Genomic DNA, 14,064 nt, shown 5'->3' on the forward strand with positions numbered 1-14,064 from the left:
AGGTCAAGGTTCATGAGGCTGGAGTTGCTGGCAACAGATTATGTGTCTCATCTTTTACTGCTTTTAACAATGGGACCCTCATCATCTGACAGCATTTCAACAACGTTTTCCCCTTCAGCGTTAATTTGTAAACTGGGAAAATTGAAACAGTGCACTTCACGTCCTATAAATGACAATCTAGCTTTTAGACTCAACACATGTACCAACATTGCATCAGTGTGGGAAAATGCAAGAGAGATGCCAGTACTTACTCTTAGTGACAAGTGCTATACTATGAACAGTTTGAATGAAAGTCAACAAGTAAAAAACTCTTTTGGGTAAAAAGCAACAGCAAACAAAAAAATGTGCCCTGCATTAGCCTATGCATCCTGATTCAAATTATCGCATTTCACTCTATTCAAGAGTCCTGGAGTACAGATATTTTTTTTTTTTTTTTTTTGCAATTCTTTCTTTTTTTCTGCAATTCATAGTTAATGACCCTGTTTTGATATTAGAAATGTAAAGTGAAAGAGATTGCCTCTGATCCCCGTAATACGTACGTAGCTTCCAGTTCTGTGTAGCTTTCTGTCTGTCTAGCTTGTAGTTATTTCAATGCTCTCAAATAAAGTTAGCCTCACTTGGAGCTCATATATTACTTTATGCATTGTTCCACACACTGACATATCGAAGCAGCGTTGTAGGTTTGTGCTAACGCAGATGCATGACACTTCTCAGCCATGCGCTGTATCCCTCAAGTTCAGGATTGTACATTACAGATTACCTTTATCTCAAAAGTACCTCCTTACCAGAAACAAAACTACAAATAATTCAAATATACACAATACTGCTTGTACCATGCTTGCCATGAAATCCACATATTAAAGATAACCTATTGAACATGTAATAGGTAGCTAAATGATGATTAACAAGAACTCTCTGATCTTTCATCATGAGTTGTCACAGTCCATTTGAGCAGTCAGGTGCTTGATGCAAGGACCTTCCCTGGGTGGCTTTAACCTTCTAGCTTTATCTACTGTGACCCCAAACTTATACCAGATAAGATTTTGGCCAATGCAGTCTTGAGATATCAAAGGCACTCTTTCTTATTCTACCAAATGATAGTACAAATTGAATTCTCAGCACACCCTTGTCTTTTTGAAAGAAATTTGAAGGCTGTCATTACTTTAGGTTTAGTCATCACGCCAATGAATGATTTATTTAATTTTTTTTAACCCTGTGTGAACATGGCATCTTTTAGAAAGATCAGGATAAGTGCATTTCCAGGGTTGTAAGAAGAGGGTCAAATCAAAGACTGTTCACTTTCCATGTTACAAAACAAAACTGTACATGATATGTGTTACAGAATGTATGCAGCATGGTGTATCTTTCTTGTCTTTTCTCTTTTTGAAGAATAAAAAGAAAAAACAGAACAAGAGAAAAACAGCAACACATTTACTCAACAACTAACCAACCAGGGACAAGTTCTTTTCTTTTTTTTTTTTTTTCTTGATTAGCAAAAACATACTATGCATGCTGACTAATTCTTAAAAATGGAAAAGGAAAACTCAAAAAAGAAAATAGTACACAACATGTAAATTATTGCACAAGAGAAAGGCTCGAAGTTTTGCGTCAATGCAAGAGTATTGCCCCGATACAGATCATGCATTCAATGGGTAATGGAAACGGGGTGTGCTGGTGCAGAGCACATGGTCTTAAGCTTCCACCAGACTGGCGAAAGTTGAGTGTAAGGGTTGGGGCAAATCTACAAGGGGCTGGGAATAAACAGGGGACTAATGGCGGACATAGCTGCAGGGGAAAGGTCCCATAGTTCGGCCTTCTACTCTGATTTTATTTCGGTACTCAAAGGACGGTCACTGTGCCATTTTTTCATGTGTTTCTCCAAGGTGCTGTAGACACTGAAGGGCATCTGACAAATTTCACACTTGTACACGTCTTTGCCCACCTGACCGTGGGTCTTCATGTGGCGAGTAAGTTTGGAGCTCTGGGCACAAGCATAATTGCACAGCTCACACTTGTATGGTCTCTCCCCTGTGTGGCTGCGCCGGTGCACTGTCAGGTTACTGCAGTTCTTGAACACCTTGCCGCAAAACTCACAAGTATCACTCCTGCGGCCATCCTTGGAGCTGGGCCGCCCAGGACCCCCGAGGTGTGGTGTGCTGCCCCCACTGCCTGTGCCACTGCGGCCTGACATCCCACCATCCAGTTCCCCTGGAGGGGTTGAGAAACGCAGACTGCCATTCTCTGAAGAATGCTCAGACGAAGAGGCAAAGGGCGATTGTCTGGAATCCCCAAAGTTCAGAAAGGGGTCCTTGAGTTGTCGGGAGGCAGCATAGCCAGCCAGCCACTGGGAGTAGACGTTCTCCGTGTTAGGGATTGTGGGAGTGGGCAGGTCAAACTCCTTTTCCAGCTTGATGCGTTTGGAGAAAGGACTGAGTGGGCTGGGACTACCCAGAAGCAGTTTCTTAGAGAGGCCAACGGAGGCAGATTCGTTTGGGGATGCTCCCCGCCCATTGACTGTTGAGACAGAGCCCTCCTCCCCACGATCTGTTTCCAACACGGAGTCCCCATCACACATCTCACGATTGTGGTGATGATCTCGGTTGAGGTGGTGGTGCAGGTGATTCTCCTGGGCCATGGCATTCCGTTTGTGTGCGTTGAGGGCTTCGCTGAAGTGCTGCATGCTGGCAGCCAAACCCATCCCCTGCATCACCTCTGGCAGTGAGCGAGGGATGGGACCCTCATCAGCAACTGCTCCCAGTCGGCTTCCTATACCACCGTTGTTTTCATGCTGACGCGTTGCTTCAAGGTTCAAACCAAAGTGATAGCTGTTGTTGTTTCTTCTGGCTGCCCTCTCCCCATTCTGCTCTTCTTCCTCTTCTCCTTCCTCTTCCTCCTCCTCCTCCTCTTCTTCCTCCTCCTCTTCCTCTTCCTCTTCCTCCTCCTCCTCTTCTTCCTCCTCCCCGCCATTCTCACGTAGCATGCGGTCATTTACACTTTTCAGCTTGGCCACCACTGACTTAAGGGCATTGCTTGCACTGCCCATGTGCTCACTGGTGCCGGGCTCCGGGGAGGAGGCTGTTGAGAGCCCATCTTCTGACTTTCCTGTGTTTGGTGAGGAGGATTTGTGCATGTGAGTCTTCATGTGGCGTTTCAGTTTGCTAGCCTGTGTACAAGCATGGTCACACAGGTGGCATTTGTACGGCTTCTCTCCTGTGTGACTGCGCCGATGCACAATTAGATTACTCTGAAACTTGAAGGCCTTACCACAAAATTCACAACACTTTGATTTCAAGGGGGTGGTGGAGGTGGGTGCTGCCCCTGCTGAGGGGAGAGGGGCAGTAGGGGTGGTCTGAGAACCCACAGGTGACTGCATGGAGCCTGGAAGAGGGGGTGGGGTGGCAAGATATGGAGGTTTGCTGCCCCCTGCACCTCCTGCACTTCCGCTTCCTCCTCCTGTCTGGAACGGCTGGAGCAACCGCTGCATGGGGCTTGGCCGGCTGGGGGATAGTGGAGGAGTGGACCCTGAGGTGTTGCCCGCCAGCTCCCGTAGCCGCCGTGAGAAGTCCATTGTCGGAGGGGGGTCCAGGGGCAGAGGAGGATTGAGGCGCAGCACCCTGTCAAAGGCACTCGGGTGGTGGGCTGCCAGCGCCAGCTCTTCTGGGCTCAGGTGGTGGGGGTCCAGGTGGTTCCTTGGAGGGGGGCTGAAGAGGGGTGGTGTGGGAGGGAAACGCTGATGATGGCCCCCACCAACAGCACCGCCGGCACCAATTCCTCCCCCTACTCCGACACTGTCCCTTCCACCTGAGCCTGAGCCGGGAATGCGGAGGAGGTTGAAGGGGCTTGCATCAGGAGGCAGATGGAGGCCGTGGAGAGGAGGCTGAGAAGGGCAATCTGCACCACCACCTAGTGAGGAAGGCCCACCCATGCGTGGGGTGAGAGGGCTGCCATGTTCACTTTCAAGGTAGATACGGAAGCCATGGGTGTTCTGAGCATGTTGCAGTAAGAACCAGGCGCTGCCATATGACTGCTTACATGTAGTGCAGGTATAGGTGGTCGGCTCTTCCTTACCTGTTGTGACAGAGAAGAAAAAATCTGGTTAGGACAAAGTTTAACTGAAAAATTCATTTACCTTTAAGAATATACAGACTTTATGTTAGGCATGTAACGTTTGAATCAGTCAAAATTATGACTAGTTCACGTGTACACAGGTATTAAAAATGGGATGTTTCCTCTTCCTTCTCAAGTAAAATCCTGTCCACAGAGGCAGTGTTTTGTTTTGTTTTTTTTAATCTTTGTCCAACAGAAAACATAAAAACACAAATGAAGCACTCTCAAAAGCATGCCAAATCAAGAGAAGGCGATACACCCCTAACCTTACAGCCATGCTGGCCATTCAGAAGCATGAAAAAAGCTTTAACCAGTAGGCTACATGCGACTGGAGGTCTGACGGGGTGTCATCCTAAACCGGCGATGTTGGTGTCAAGGAAGTATTAGATTATGTATCAGTGACCTCTGTCATGCACTCTGACATATCTGTTCCTCAATATAGCAGAGGGGTAACTGTACATTGATGTTTAAACATAACTGCACAAAATGTCACCTCATGTAAAGATAACAGGATAACAGCACACACTCACTACTGATGTAACAAAACTGAATTTTGAAAGGAGTTTTACAAAAGGCCTCTGTTCAGTGACACTAAAACGTTCTAATTTGTGTGTGGAAGAAAAGCCAAACCAATAAATATAAAACAGCTACTTTTTAATAAATATCCATGTAAATTACTTTAAACATTTCAGTTTCAAGGATTTGCAGCTGCTGCAGAGCATCTGAAAAAATCTGGAAGCATTCACACAGCTGTACATAAACAGCAGTGTGTGCAGACTGAAATCCATGAAGGACAACTGCTTCAAACTTGGCTGAACCAATCTTTTATCCGAACCTTAGGCCTAACTGTTACAGCTTTTAAAAGTGGTCGGCACATGGTGTTGAGGGCTTTGCAAATACAACAGTAGCTCTTATTGAGGTCATGCCCCACATGAGTAGCATGTGAGGAGTTGTTGTGTGTGTGTGTGTGTGTGTGTGTGTGTGTGTGTGTGTGTGTGTGTGTGTGTGTGTGTGTGTGTGTGCATTTGTTCTTCTCCCAGACTGCTCTGGGACATAATTTCTCCCTTTAGACTGACTGTGATTCCTCCATTGTCAGCAGCAGAACAAAGAAACAGGGCTATCCCAGCGGACTACCACTTCCCACTGATCTACCAAAACAGAGGCCCGCTGACAAACACACATACACACACATGCAGGAGAGGCAACAGAGAAGACTCCTTTAAACCTTTAAATTACTGTTTTCTCATTTCTGTAGCAACAGCATAAATACATACAAAAACAGGAATGTTTTTTAATACAGCTGAGAAAAGGTTAAGACTGATGAGTTATTGTTTCTACACAGAACCCTGTCAGTAAGTAAAATTCACAAATCAAATGTGTTTCCAGGTTATGTATACTGCATTTTGAAGTCATGTTCTCTTATGCACTGGTCATACTCATACCCACAGACAAATGCACATGCACACTCCCCAATCACAGACAGAAGAGAACACCCCAACTGCGTGAGGAAAGTAAAACTGAAGGAGTGTGAAAACATTTAGGCTCCAACTGAAGAGGAAAAACAAATCCAGTCTGCCTAAAAGCTTCTTCCCTAAGTGAAGCATGCCAAGTCACTTTGAGATGGCGATGAAAGAACATTTAAAACAATAATTGCCTTTGAATGGCCTCGCCAATGATGACCCGTGGTGGGACCTGCAGTGCATGTGTAATCTCATTAGGGAACGGAACGGACGGCCATCAGCTCGTTTACAAGATTAGATGACAGGCGAACCCCCATCTCTGCCATTCAGAGCCATTCCACTATGAGGCACAGCGCAATGTGGCTGCATTTGACAAAGTCAGCAAGCAGATAAAAACACATTCATACGCAAATACACAAACGGATATACACCTGATTGAACAAGATGTTCAGATATTTACTGTATGTCACATTCCAGCCATTCAGCTGACATTCTTCACTCCATCAGCAATGCAAACTTCACCAAGAGTGAAATTTAAAGCCTCACAACATTCTTGCGATCATACAGGCAAAGAGCTACAAAACCAACTGATATAAGAGCTGAGAAAAAATATAAGGGCAAAAATGCAGCAGTATTATTGTAAAATCAGGGGAAAAATAATGGCAAAATGCTGCTGTGAAGGAAGGCCACTTAAATAGATTCTTGTTCTGTCACTTTTCAATATTAATTACAGCATTTACACGACATGGACATACTGTATACTTGTGTCCATAGTAAACGTTATAGCAGGTATACCAGGAGAGCTGAAATACTGGCAGGAAGCCCTGATACACCAGAAATCAATGTCTTCATCCATGAATCTATTTTCTAAATCAAAATATTTTAAATCTTTTACTAAAACATTTCAAATTCTAGTAAAAATCCAAAGTTACCTTTTAGGTGTGGATAGAAATACAGTTATTTATGGGACAACCACAGCAATCATATCAACATCCAGAAATGTCATAAGTTGGCATATATAATAAATTGAGACTTGTTGTCATATTATTGCAAAATCAGAATAAATAACAAGGTGTCAGTCTAGGGGTGGTAATACTGATGCTAATTATCTCAGATGATTTTCTGGTAAAAAGCTATTTTGCTGTAATGTGTCTGGACAATAAATTACAAAACATCCCATTAACATGTAAACAGGTAAAGTGGGTTGTAAAAATAGGCACAAATTGAGATGTATCACCTGCTAATTACTGGCAGAACAAATATGACAAATCAGCAGTGATACTAAAAGCATGCCATGGTTTACATGGAAGCTTTTATACATCCACACATTGCAATTTACCTCTAATAGCCAGAAAGAGAGAGTCAAAGAGGTTGCGGTGAAAAAAGTGATTCAAAACTATCTGTAAAGGGAAAATTTGCGTATTTGCTTCTGAGAGTGTGTTCGTGTGTGCGTGTATTTCCAAGAGATGTCATTTTCCTCACGCTATGGGATTTACTTCACAACATACACAAACACTAACGCTCATTCAAATCGATGATGCTGAAGTGTGAAAGGATTGTGTGTTGTTGTGTGTTCAAGTGCCCGCGTGTAGACGGGGTTCTGTCTGTCTGTGCTTCTCAATGTGACGAAGAAAATTCCTCCCCTTCTTTCATTTTCCTCCTCCTCCTCCTGTGTGACCATCCCTCCATTTCTCCCTGTCTGTTTTTCCTGCACACACACTTATCCCACATGACCAACAGTTTGGAAAGACAGCTAAATTATGGATCATTAAAATCGGCACAAATTACCACTAATTGTGGCCACCTGCATAGGATCTAACCTGTGAATATCATTTGCATTATCAGGACCAGGCAGGCTTCATTCATTTATTCATCTTTTTTTTTTTTTTTTTCCTCTGGTTGTACCACTCTAGTCCTGGACACTGACAGTACTGACAATAACGCTGCACTTTTTCCCCTTTTGTTGAATCAGGGGATGGGTTATCCTTTCAGCACACATTATGTCTCTTATGGGAACCATCATTTATCCAGCATGGGGGCAGTCTTTTACTTCATTGACCAGATGGTGTGGGGTCTTTTTTTTTTTTTTTTTTTTGCTTTAAATGAAGCAGTCACATTTAAATTTACATACAGTTGTTTCGAACATGAAAAGTAAAAATACCTGCATTCTTCTACATGCAAAGTAGACTTGTCATGCAAACATTTGTGGACAGCAGAGTGCCCTTTGGAAACTGTCATTTTCATACTGCATTTCCAAGAATGATGCGGGTCATCATATCAGCATCTATTCAAAGTCAAAAAGATGGTCTGGACTCACAATCCATATTCACAATATAACTGTTCACGACATAACTGTGCAAAGGGAAGTTGGTATTGCGAGCACTCCACCCTCACAATGTAATAGGGGAAATAATCAATTTATTAACTAATCACAGAAGAATAATATATATATTATTAATGTTGTTTGCTGCATAAATAGTTTGACAGACTTGTTTTAGAGTATTTTATAGAATGATTTTGGACCCTCTCAGGCACCTGTCCTCCTCTCAAGGGGTCACAATACAATAGTTCCCAAACTGGGGTCAGGAGTCGGGACCCACACAAGGGGTCACAACGTAAACCTGAGAAGCCACAACATTATCAGCAGGTGAGCAAAGCAGATAGAGAACATATTTCTGTTCATTCTTTTCATACTGTGCTTACCTCTAATCTTTGCTTCCCTACTGGATAATTTTGGGCATTTCACAACTTTTAAAATACAGTCAGGAATTCACTCTTTGGTTAAACTGATCACACCTGGTACAAGTTGTGCAACCAAGACCTAAAAATTTATAAGCACCCCAAGGAATTCAGTAGTTTATCCATGCACGGAAACTGATATATTGCCAGGATAAGGAGGCTCACTGTGGCTCCAAATGCACAAGGTCCAAATATTTGTCCCACACGCCTGACTCTAACTACATCTGCTTCACCCAAGAAAACACTATCAGCTGATGAAAACGAGGCTTGTGGGGTTGTGTAACACTGTAAAATGCTGACAGCACAATGATAACACAGTAAAAGAAGGATTTGTGTTGTGACAAAGACGCAAGCAAAATATTGAGCAAAACAAATGCAAGGCACAATAGTGTGACTCTTTAGCTAACACACTCCTCTTTGACTCGTAGCTCAGACTTGTCTGCACGCTGATTGAAACTGTAAGGTTAATGGATTTTAGAGTAGGCGACCGCTCCACTCTGTCTCGCTGTAATATACTCCCATCAGCCACTTCATTAGGCAAACTCTCCACCACTGGGAGGTAGAAAAATGAAGAGAGAAAGCGCAATGGAGAATGGGAAATGAAGATAGATAGAGTCAGAGAAAAGGAAAGAAAGAGATGAGATGAGAGACGTAATGCCTCTGGTTTAAGTTTAGATAGAGGTGACAAATACCTGCTTCAACTTTGAAGTCTGGAATGTTGAGGGGGAAAGAGGGAGAGAGCAGGGAGGAGAGAGGGAAGACGGGGTAAATAATAGCATCTGGTTCTTTACCTGGGGTAAATGTCAGAGCCATACAGCCACTAGTGAGACTCCAGAGAACACACACGTACGTTTCAGAAACGTCCTAACACTCAATACCAGCCATGCTACAGTGACAAGCACAGGCATTAAGCCCTATTAAGCCAAGGGCATTGCCTGGACACTTATGTGGCGCTAGATGGGAGAAGGAGGCAGTGAGGCAGCTTGGCTCATGTTTCACGACTCCTTTGTGTGTGTGTGTGTGTGTGTGTGTGTGTGTGTGTGTGTGTGCGTGCGTGTGTGCAGCAGCTTCCCCTGGCTCTATCCATCCCTCTCAAAAGGAAGTGTAGTACTCTGATCCAATGGCTGTCAAAGGAGCTGAATAAAGCAAGTGCACCAAACTGACGAGACACACTGTACATCCAGAAAATGGGATTTGTTCGGGCCAAAATGCACTGGAAGCATCAAGCGCATTTTTAAATGTATCAAATCTTATCAATGGCAAAATGCACATTTCTTGCTGAGTGTCACCATGTCTAAACCAAAAACTTAGCATTTTTATTTTATTTATTTTTTGCTGTAGCAAACAATTTTCCCTTTAAAATATTCTTGACTTAAATGTCAACTGTGTTGCAATGCCTTTTTCTCACTTTTGGTGCAGTAATAGAAGAATAAGACTGTAGAAAAAATGTTAGCTTAGTCAATTAGGACCTTAAACTAACCATTGTCCTATACAATGAGCAATTACAGTATAGGTTTCCAAAGTTCATGTCACAGTGCAACATACTGTGAAAATGCCAGAGCTATAATGCATCAAACCCCATCCTGCAGGTCATAATATCACAACTGTGTAAATTTATCCACCTCAAAAGTCATGTTTTTGCTAAAAAGTTTCAATGATACAGATCCCCTCTTCTTCACATAGTCTAAGAGTTCTCCTGTAGTGGAAACTGACAGAAGTACTGGAGGCTGACTGTCTGCAAGTCTCCACAGATGTCTGCATGACCTGCTCATGTCCATGAACATCAGCACACGCAGTACAGCCGTATCAAAAGGTTGGCATTTTGATTTCTAGTGTGCATGATTGTCTGTTTCTGGTTTAACTGGCCTGTTTGTGCTACTATATGGAACACTTAAAACATACATGGACATTTAACATAAGGCCAACAACAAATTTATATAATAGAAATTGTCTTTAATGAATCCACCTCATAATGGTAGCCTGCATAACTGTGTGTTCTTCAGGCAGTCATTCTGTCCTGTAAATTAGCTGGACTGCCACCATTCCATCCCTCTATGACCAGCTGGGAAACAAAAATGGATGCCAGGTCTTGGCTACCACCGAGAACAGACCAACCACTATCTTACTGGCCTTATATGAATTTTATCCATCTCCTCATTCTCAGTTTGTTCTCCTGTTATTGTTTATCCCTTGTGATGATTTCTCTCTAGAACTTCCTTCCTCCTACAGTATCTCTCCATCCTCCCTCTCTGCCTCCCTGTTTCTTATCTCTTTGCTTCCATTCTTCTTTCTTTGTACTATATAGGCCTGTCTCCTTCGCAGCCCTCCCTCTCTACCTCCTCCATCCTCTCCCCCTCTCTTCCCACCCATCGTTGTCTCTCCGGTGGTGTCCTTGGCTGGGTCCACCTCTGGGTGAGATGATAGTAATTGAGGTAATGGAACATCGCTGAAACAGGATTAGGTACGCATACTGGGAGTGAGGGACAATGTCCCTTAATACAATTTGGGATTTCTATCCGAGCCTCAGGCTTTCAGGATGTGCTGCTTATATTTACATCTGGGCATCACCGCTCACCTCTGATCACCTCCTGCTTTACCTGAAAGGAGTACCTCGACATTCCACAAGGCTTTTACTCTTGTGTTACAGTGCATGTGTGTTATAATGTCTGAAGACATATTGGTGCATATTTATTGCCTAATTAATTATATAAAAATGAATGTTACAAACAATATTACATGTTTAAGAAACTTTCCTAAAACAGTCGTGGCCACCTTTGGTGCACACTTTCTGTGTGTTATCCTGACCTCTGACCTCTCAGTAAGGAGGGAAAGAAAGAGAATTTCCAATATCTTATAGCTAAAGTCCAAGTCAGTTCACGGAAGTAGTAGAGAAATGATAAATAGTTTTAAGGCAGCAGAAGAACAATGTCTCAAAAAGTGAGCAAAGTTCCACTGAAACTGTTGCAATATCACTTTAAAATAAGGCAGGTCAGCAGGAATCAGATTACAAGAAGTCATGTGGATGACTCTGCAAAAGGTAGTTAAAGGCAAATGCAATGTTTTTTCTTCACTTGCCTGGTCAAAACCAAAATGAAATCCCACTGAAATGATTGTAATATTCCTTTGAAATAGGGTTCAAAATGTCATGCGGACAATAATCTCATGATCGCACTTTCTAGTATTAAGAGGAAACAAAATATGAATACAATCATTGTGTGATACAGAGTTCTGTTCATGTTGCCTTCCCTCTCCCTCTTTTACAATTCAGATGTATTTTCAGTGACAAATAACACAGCCTGTTATCAACACTGAGACACTCATATCTCATGACTCCCACCATGCACTCGCACTGCACTGATACACTGTCATACTTAACCAAAAACTCTGTCATGACCCTGGAAGCAAACCATACCAGTGAAAACGATTTTCAAATGGTTTCTGCAAGACATGGACATTATCGACTCCACTGTCATAATCCAGCCTTTCTCCCTGCCGTCCTTCCTCCATCATCACCCACTTAAGTGCAACAGTTGTGGCTTTCAGCTTCTATCCCAACAGTCAGTTAAACTACCCAAAAGCACTAAACCATATCATTGTTGTCGTGTGAAAATCTCGTCACCCTAATTATGGCTCTTTTCATGTTTTAATTTCAGAGCTACATGTTCTTGTTTGGGCTGGGGGAATTCACTGACCCCTGGGCATATATATGAGACCATTTGAAAACCTTGTTGGTTAAACTCAAAAATGCATGGTGGTCAAGTTCAAAAGCAAGATTGTTATGAAATCTGGGATGAAGGACATTGTTGCATACTTGAGGGGCATCCTATTAAATTGTCATAAAGTTCCTGTAATTGCTATTCTGGCATCATAAACTCTCCTACCAATGTACTGGGCTAAATTCTACAACAACTTCCAGTGTGGTCCAAAAAGGAGGGATATGCACTGTCCTCCTGTCCTCCAATTATTTTCCCCTCTATGTTCAAGCTTTTCTCGCTAACTGGACAGCAAACAATTGGAATGCAAACAGTGGCAGCTGGTGTCCTGTCCGCTCACTGAAGGGAGCGACGCAGTCAAATAACAACATGACTGCAATTGCTCAAAAAGGCAGTGGTCTGCTTGGAAGGAAATCAGCCTCTATTACTGGCTACAAGTCGCCAGCTAGATCAAAGCCACTTCCTCAAATACTGCAGTTTCAAAAAGGGCATGCCAGTCCTGATGCAAAGAATGGTTGTGTAGTAATAAGAGGGATGGTCAGACTACAGAAACAACCTTACAATATATGAATAAGAATCGGTATTCCTTGTCCTGCAGTCCAACTGCATTCTGAGCTGTTTGTTGAAGAAGGACTCGACCTCCGTGACAAATGACGAGGCTTCATTTCTACCTCTCATTAATGTTCAGCAGTGTTTGCATCTGCTGGCCTGGAGAGTCTTTGACCTCATCTGGGTGTTCAAGAAACCGTTCTCGGTCATGTTACTATGCAGGGTTGTGACATGCTTTTCAAAAAAAGTCATAGGGAGCTGCTTTTGACAATCCATCACTTGCTGTGCATGTAACCAAGTGCAACTCCAAGAAGGCTTTCAGGGAGAGACTGTCGCAAGCGTGGGCCGATATCCACGACTGTACGAACGAACGATGCTCAAAAGACACAGAGTTCCTGGAGAGAGATTGGGAAGGCAGAGTGCGACTGCATTCACCTCGAATCACTGAGTACATCCACGTGTAAGGTCAGAGAGGGCCCTGTTTTTCATCTCCTTTTTTGAATTATTATAATGATTCAGGTACATGTGTTCGACCCTTTAACATCCAAGCAACTCTTTGTCACTGCTTCATGTATGCTCATATCCTGGTTCTGATCTGGATCAGGCTTCCTGGTTTAACTGGGTTCCTGGACCATTTACCACGCTCTGCCAGATCTGACTTCTTCATCTTATCAGTCTTCTTGATGAAAGCTAATGAAAGATGAAATAATGATAATAATAATAATAATGAAAGCTAGTCAATCTGAATTAGCAGTGTCAGGGTTACATTTTCACTTTAGCCTCTGGATCATCATTACATGGTTTGTTATCATCATCGACTTTGTGAGTTAAATTAAAAGACATTCCTGCATAAATAAGGCAAAAAAGTATTTGCATGCCAGATGATCTGTTGAAAAAGCAGAGTACAAGCATGCATGTACACATGCTAATCGGACACTACAAAGCCCAGAGAGTCTTAGCTGCTTTGCAACAGGAACAAGTTCTGCAAGGTAAAGGCTTTAGAAACATTAAAAACACCTTTTCATCTTTATAAGAAAGCAGTTTAATCAACTTTGAAGTTGTCATATTTATAGATGTTGAATATCAAGGTGAAAAGCAAACATACTGTCACTAGTAAGACCCGTACTAATTGAACTTAAAATAGCTCCAAACAACTTTTGCAAATAGAAACCTCCAGGCCTGACAGGAGTGATGTGGTATTTTTATGGAAGAAAGAACTACAAACGCATTTGAATTATCAAAAACAACAATGGATTATTGAGCCTGACTGATTCTGCTGTGTGTACATGGCCGTGTGTGAGAATGTGTGTATCTGTGTGGTCCTGCTGAACAGCCATACACTCTACGCTGATGAGCAAAAATATCAATACCGTCTGTCCTTACGTGTGTGTGTGTGTCTGTGTGTGTGTGTGTGTGTGTGTGTGTGTCTGTGTGTGTGTGTGTGTGTGTGTGTGAAATATATCAATACCTTCTGTCTCTGTGTTTGGAACCCCTGC

The 14,064-nt window shown here is 42.7% G+C and overlaps 1 protein-coding gene across 2 annotated transcripts in view; it reads right to left on the reverse strand.

The window, feature by feature from the left end:
- Positions 1-1,461: 1,461 nt before the first annotated feature.
- bcl11aa (BCL11 transcription factor A a) overlaps positions 1,462-14,064 on the reverse strand; it is a 47,726-nt gene continuing 35,123 nt past the window's right edge. For both annotated transcript variants that reach the window (XM_076742432.1, XM_076742433.1), the window contains exon 3: positions 1,462-4,068. In XM_076742432.1, the coding sequence (XP_076598547.1) occupies positions 1,817-4,068 (2,252 nt within the window). In that variant the 3' untranslated portion in view covers positions 1,462-1,816. The remainder of the gene's footprint in view (positions 4,069-14,064) is intronic.

The sequence above is a fragment of the Chaetodon auriga genome, chromosome 11, assembly GCF_051107435.1.
Source record: "Chaetodon auriga isolate fChaAug3 chromosome 11, fChaAug3.hap1, whole genome shotgun sequence".
Classification (NCBI taxonomy): Eukaryota; Metazoa; Chordata; class Actinopteri; order Chaetodontiformes; family Chaetodontidae; genus Chaetodon; species Chaetodon auriga.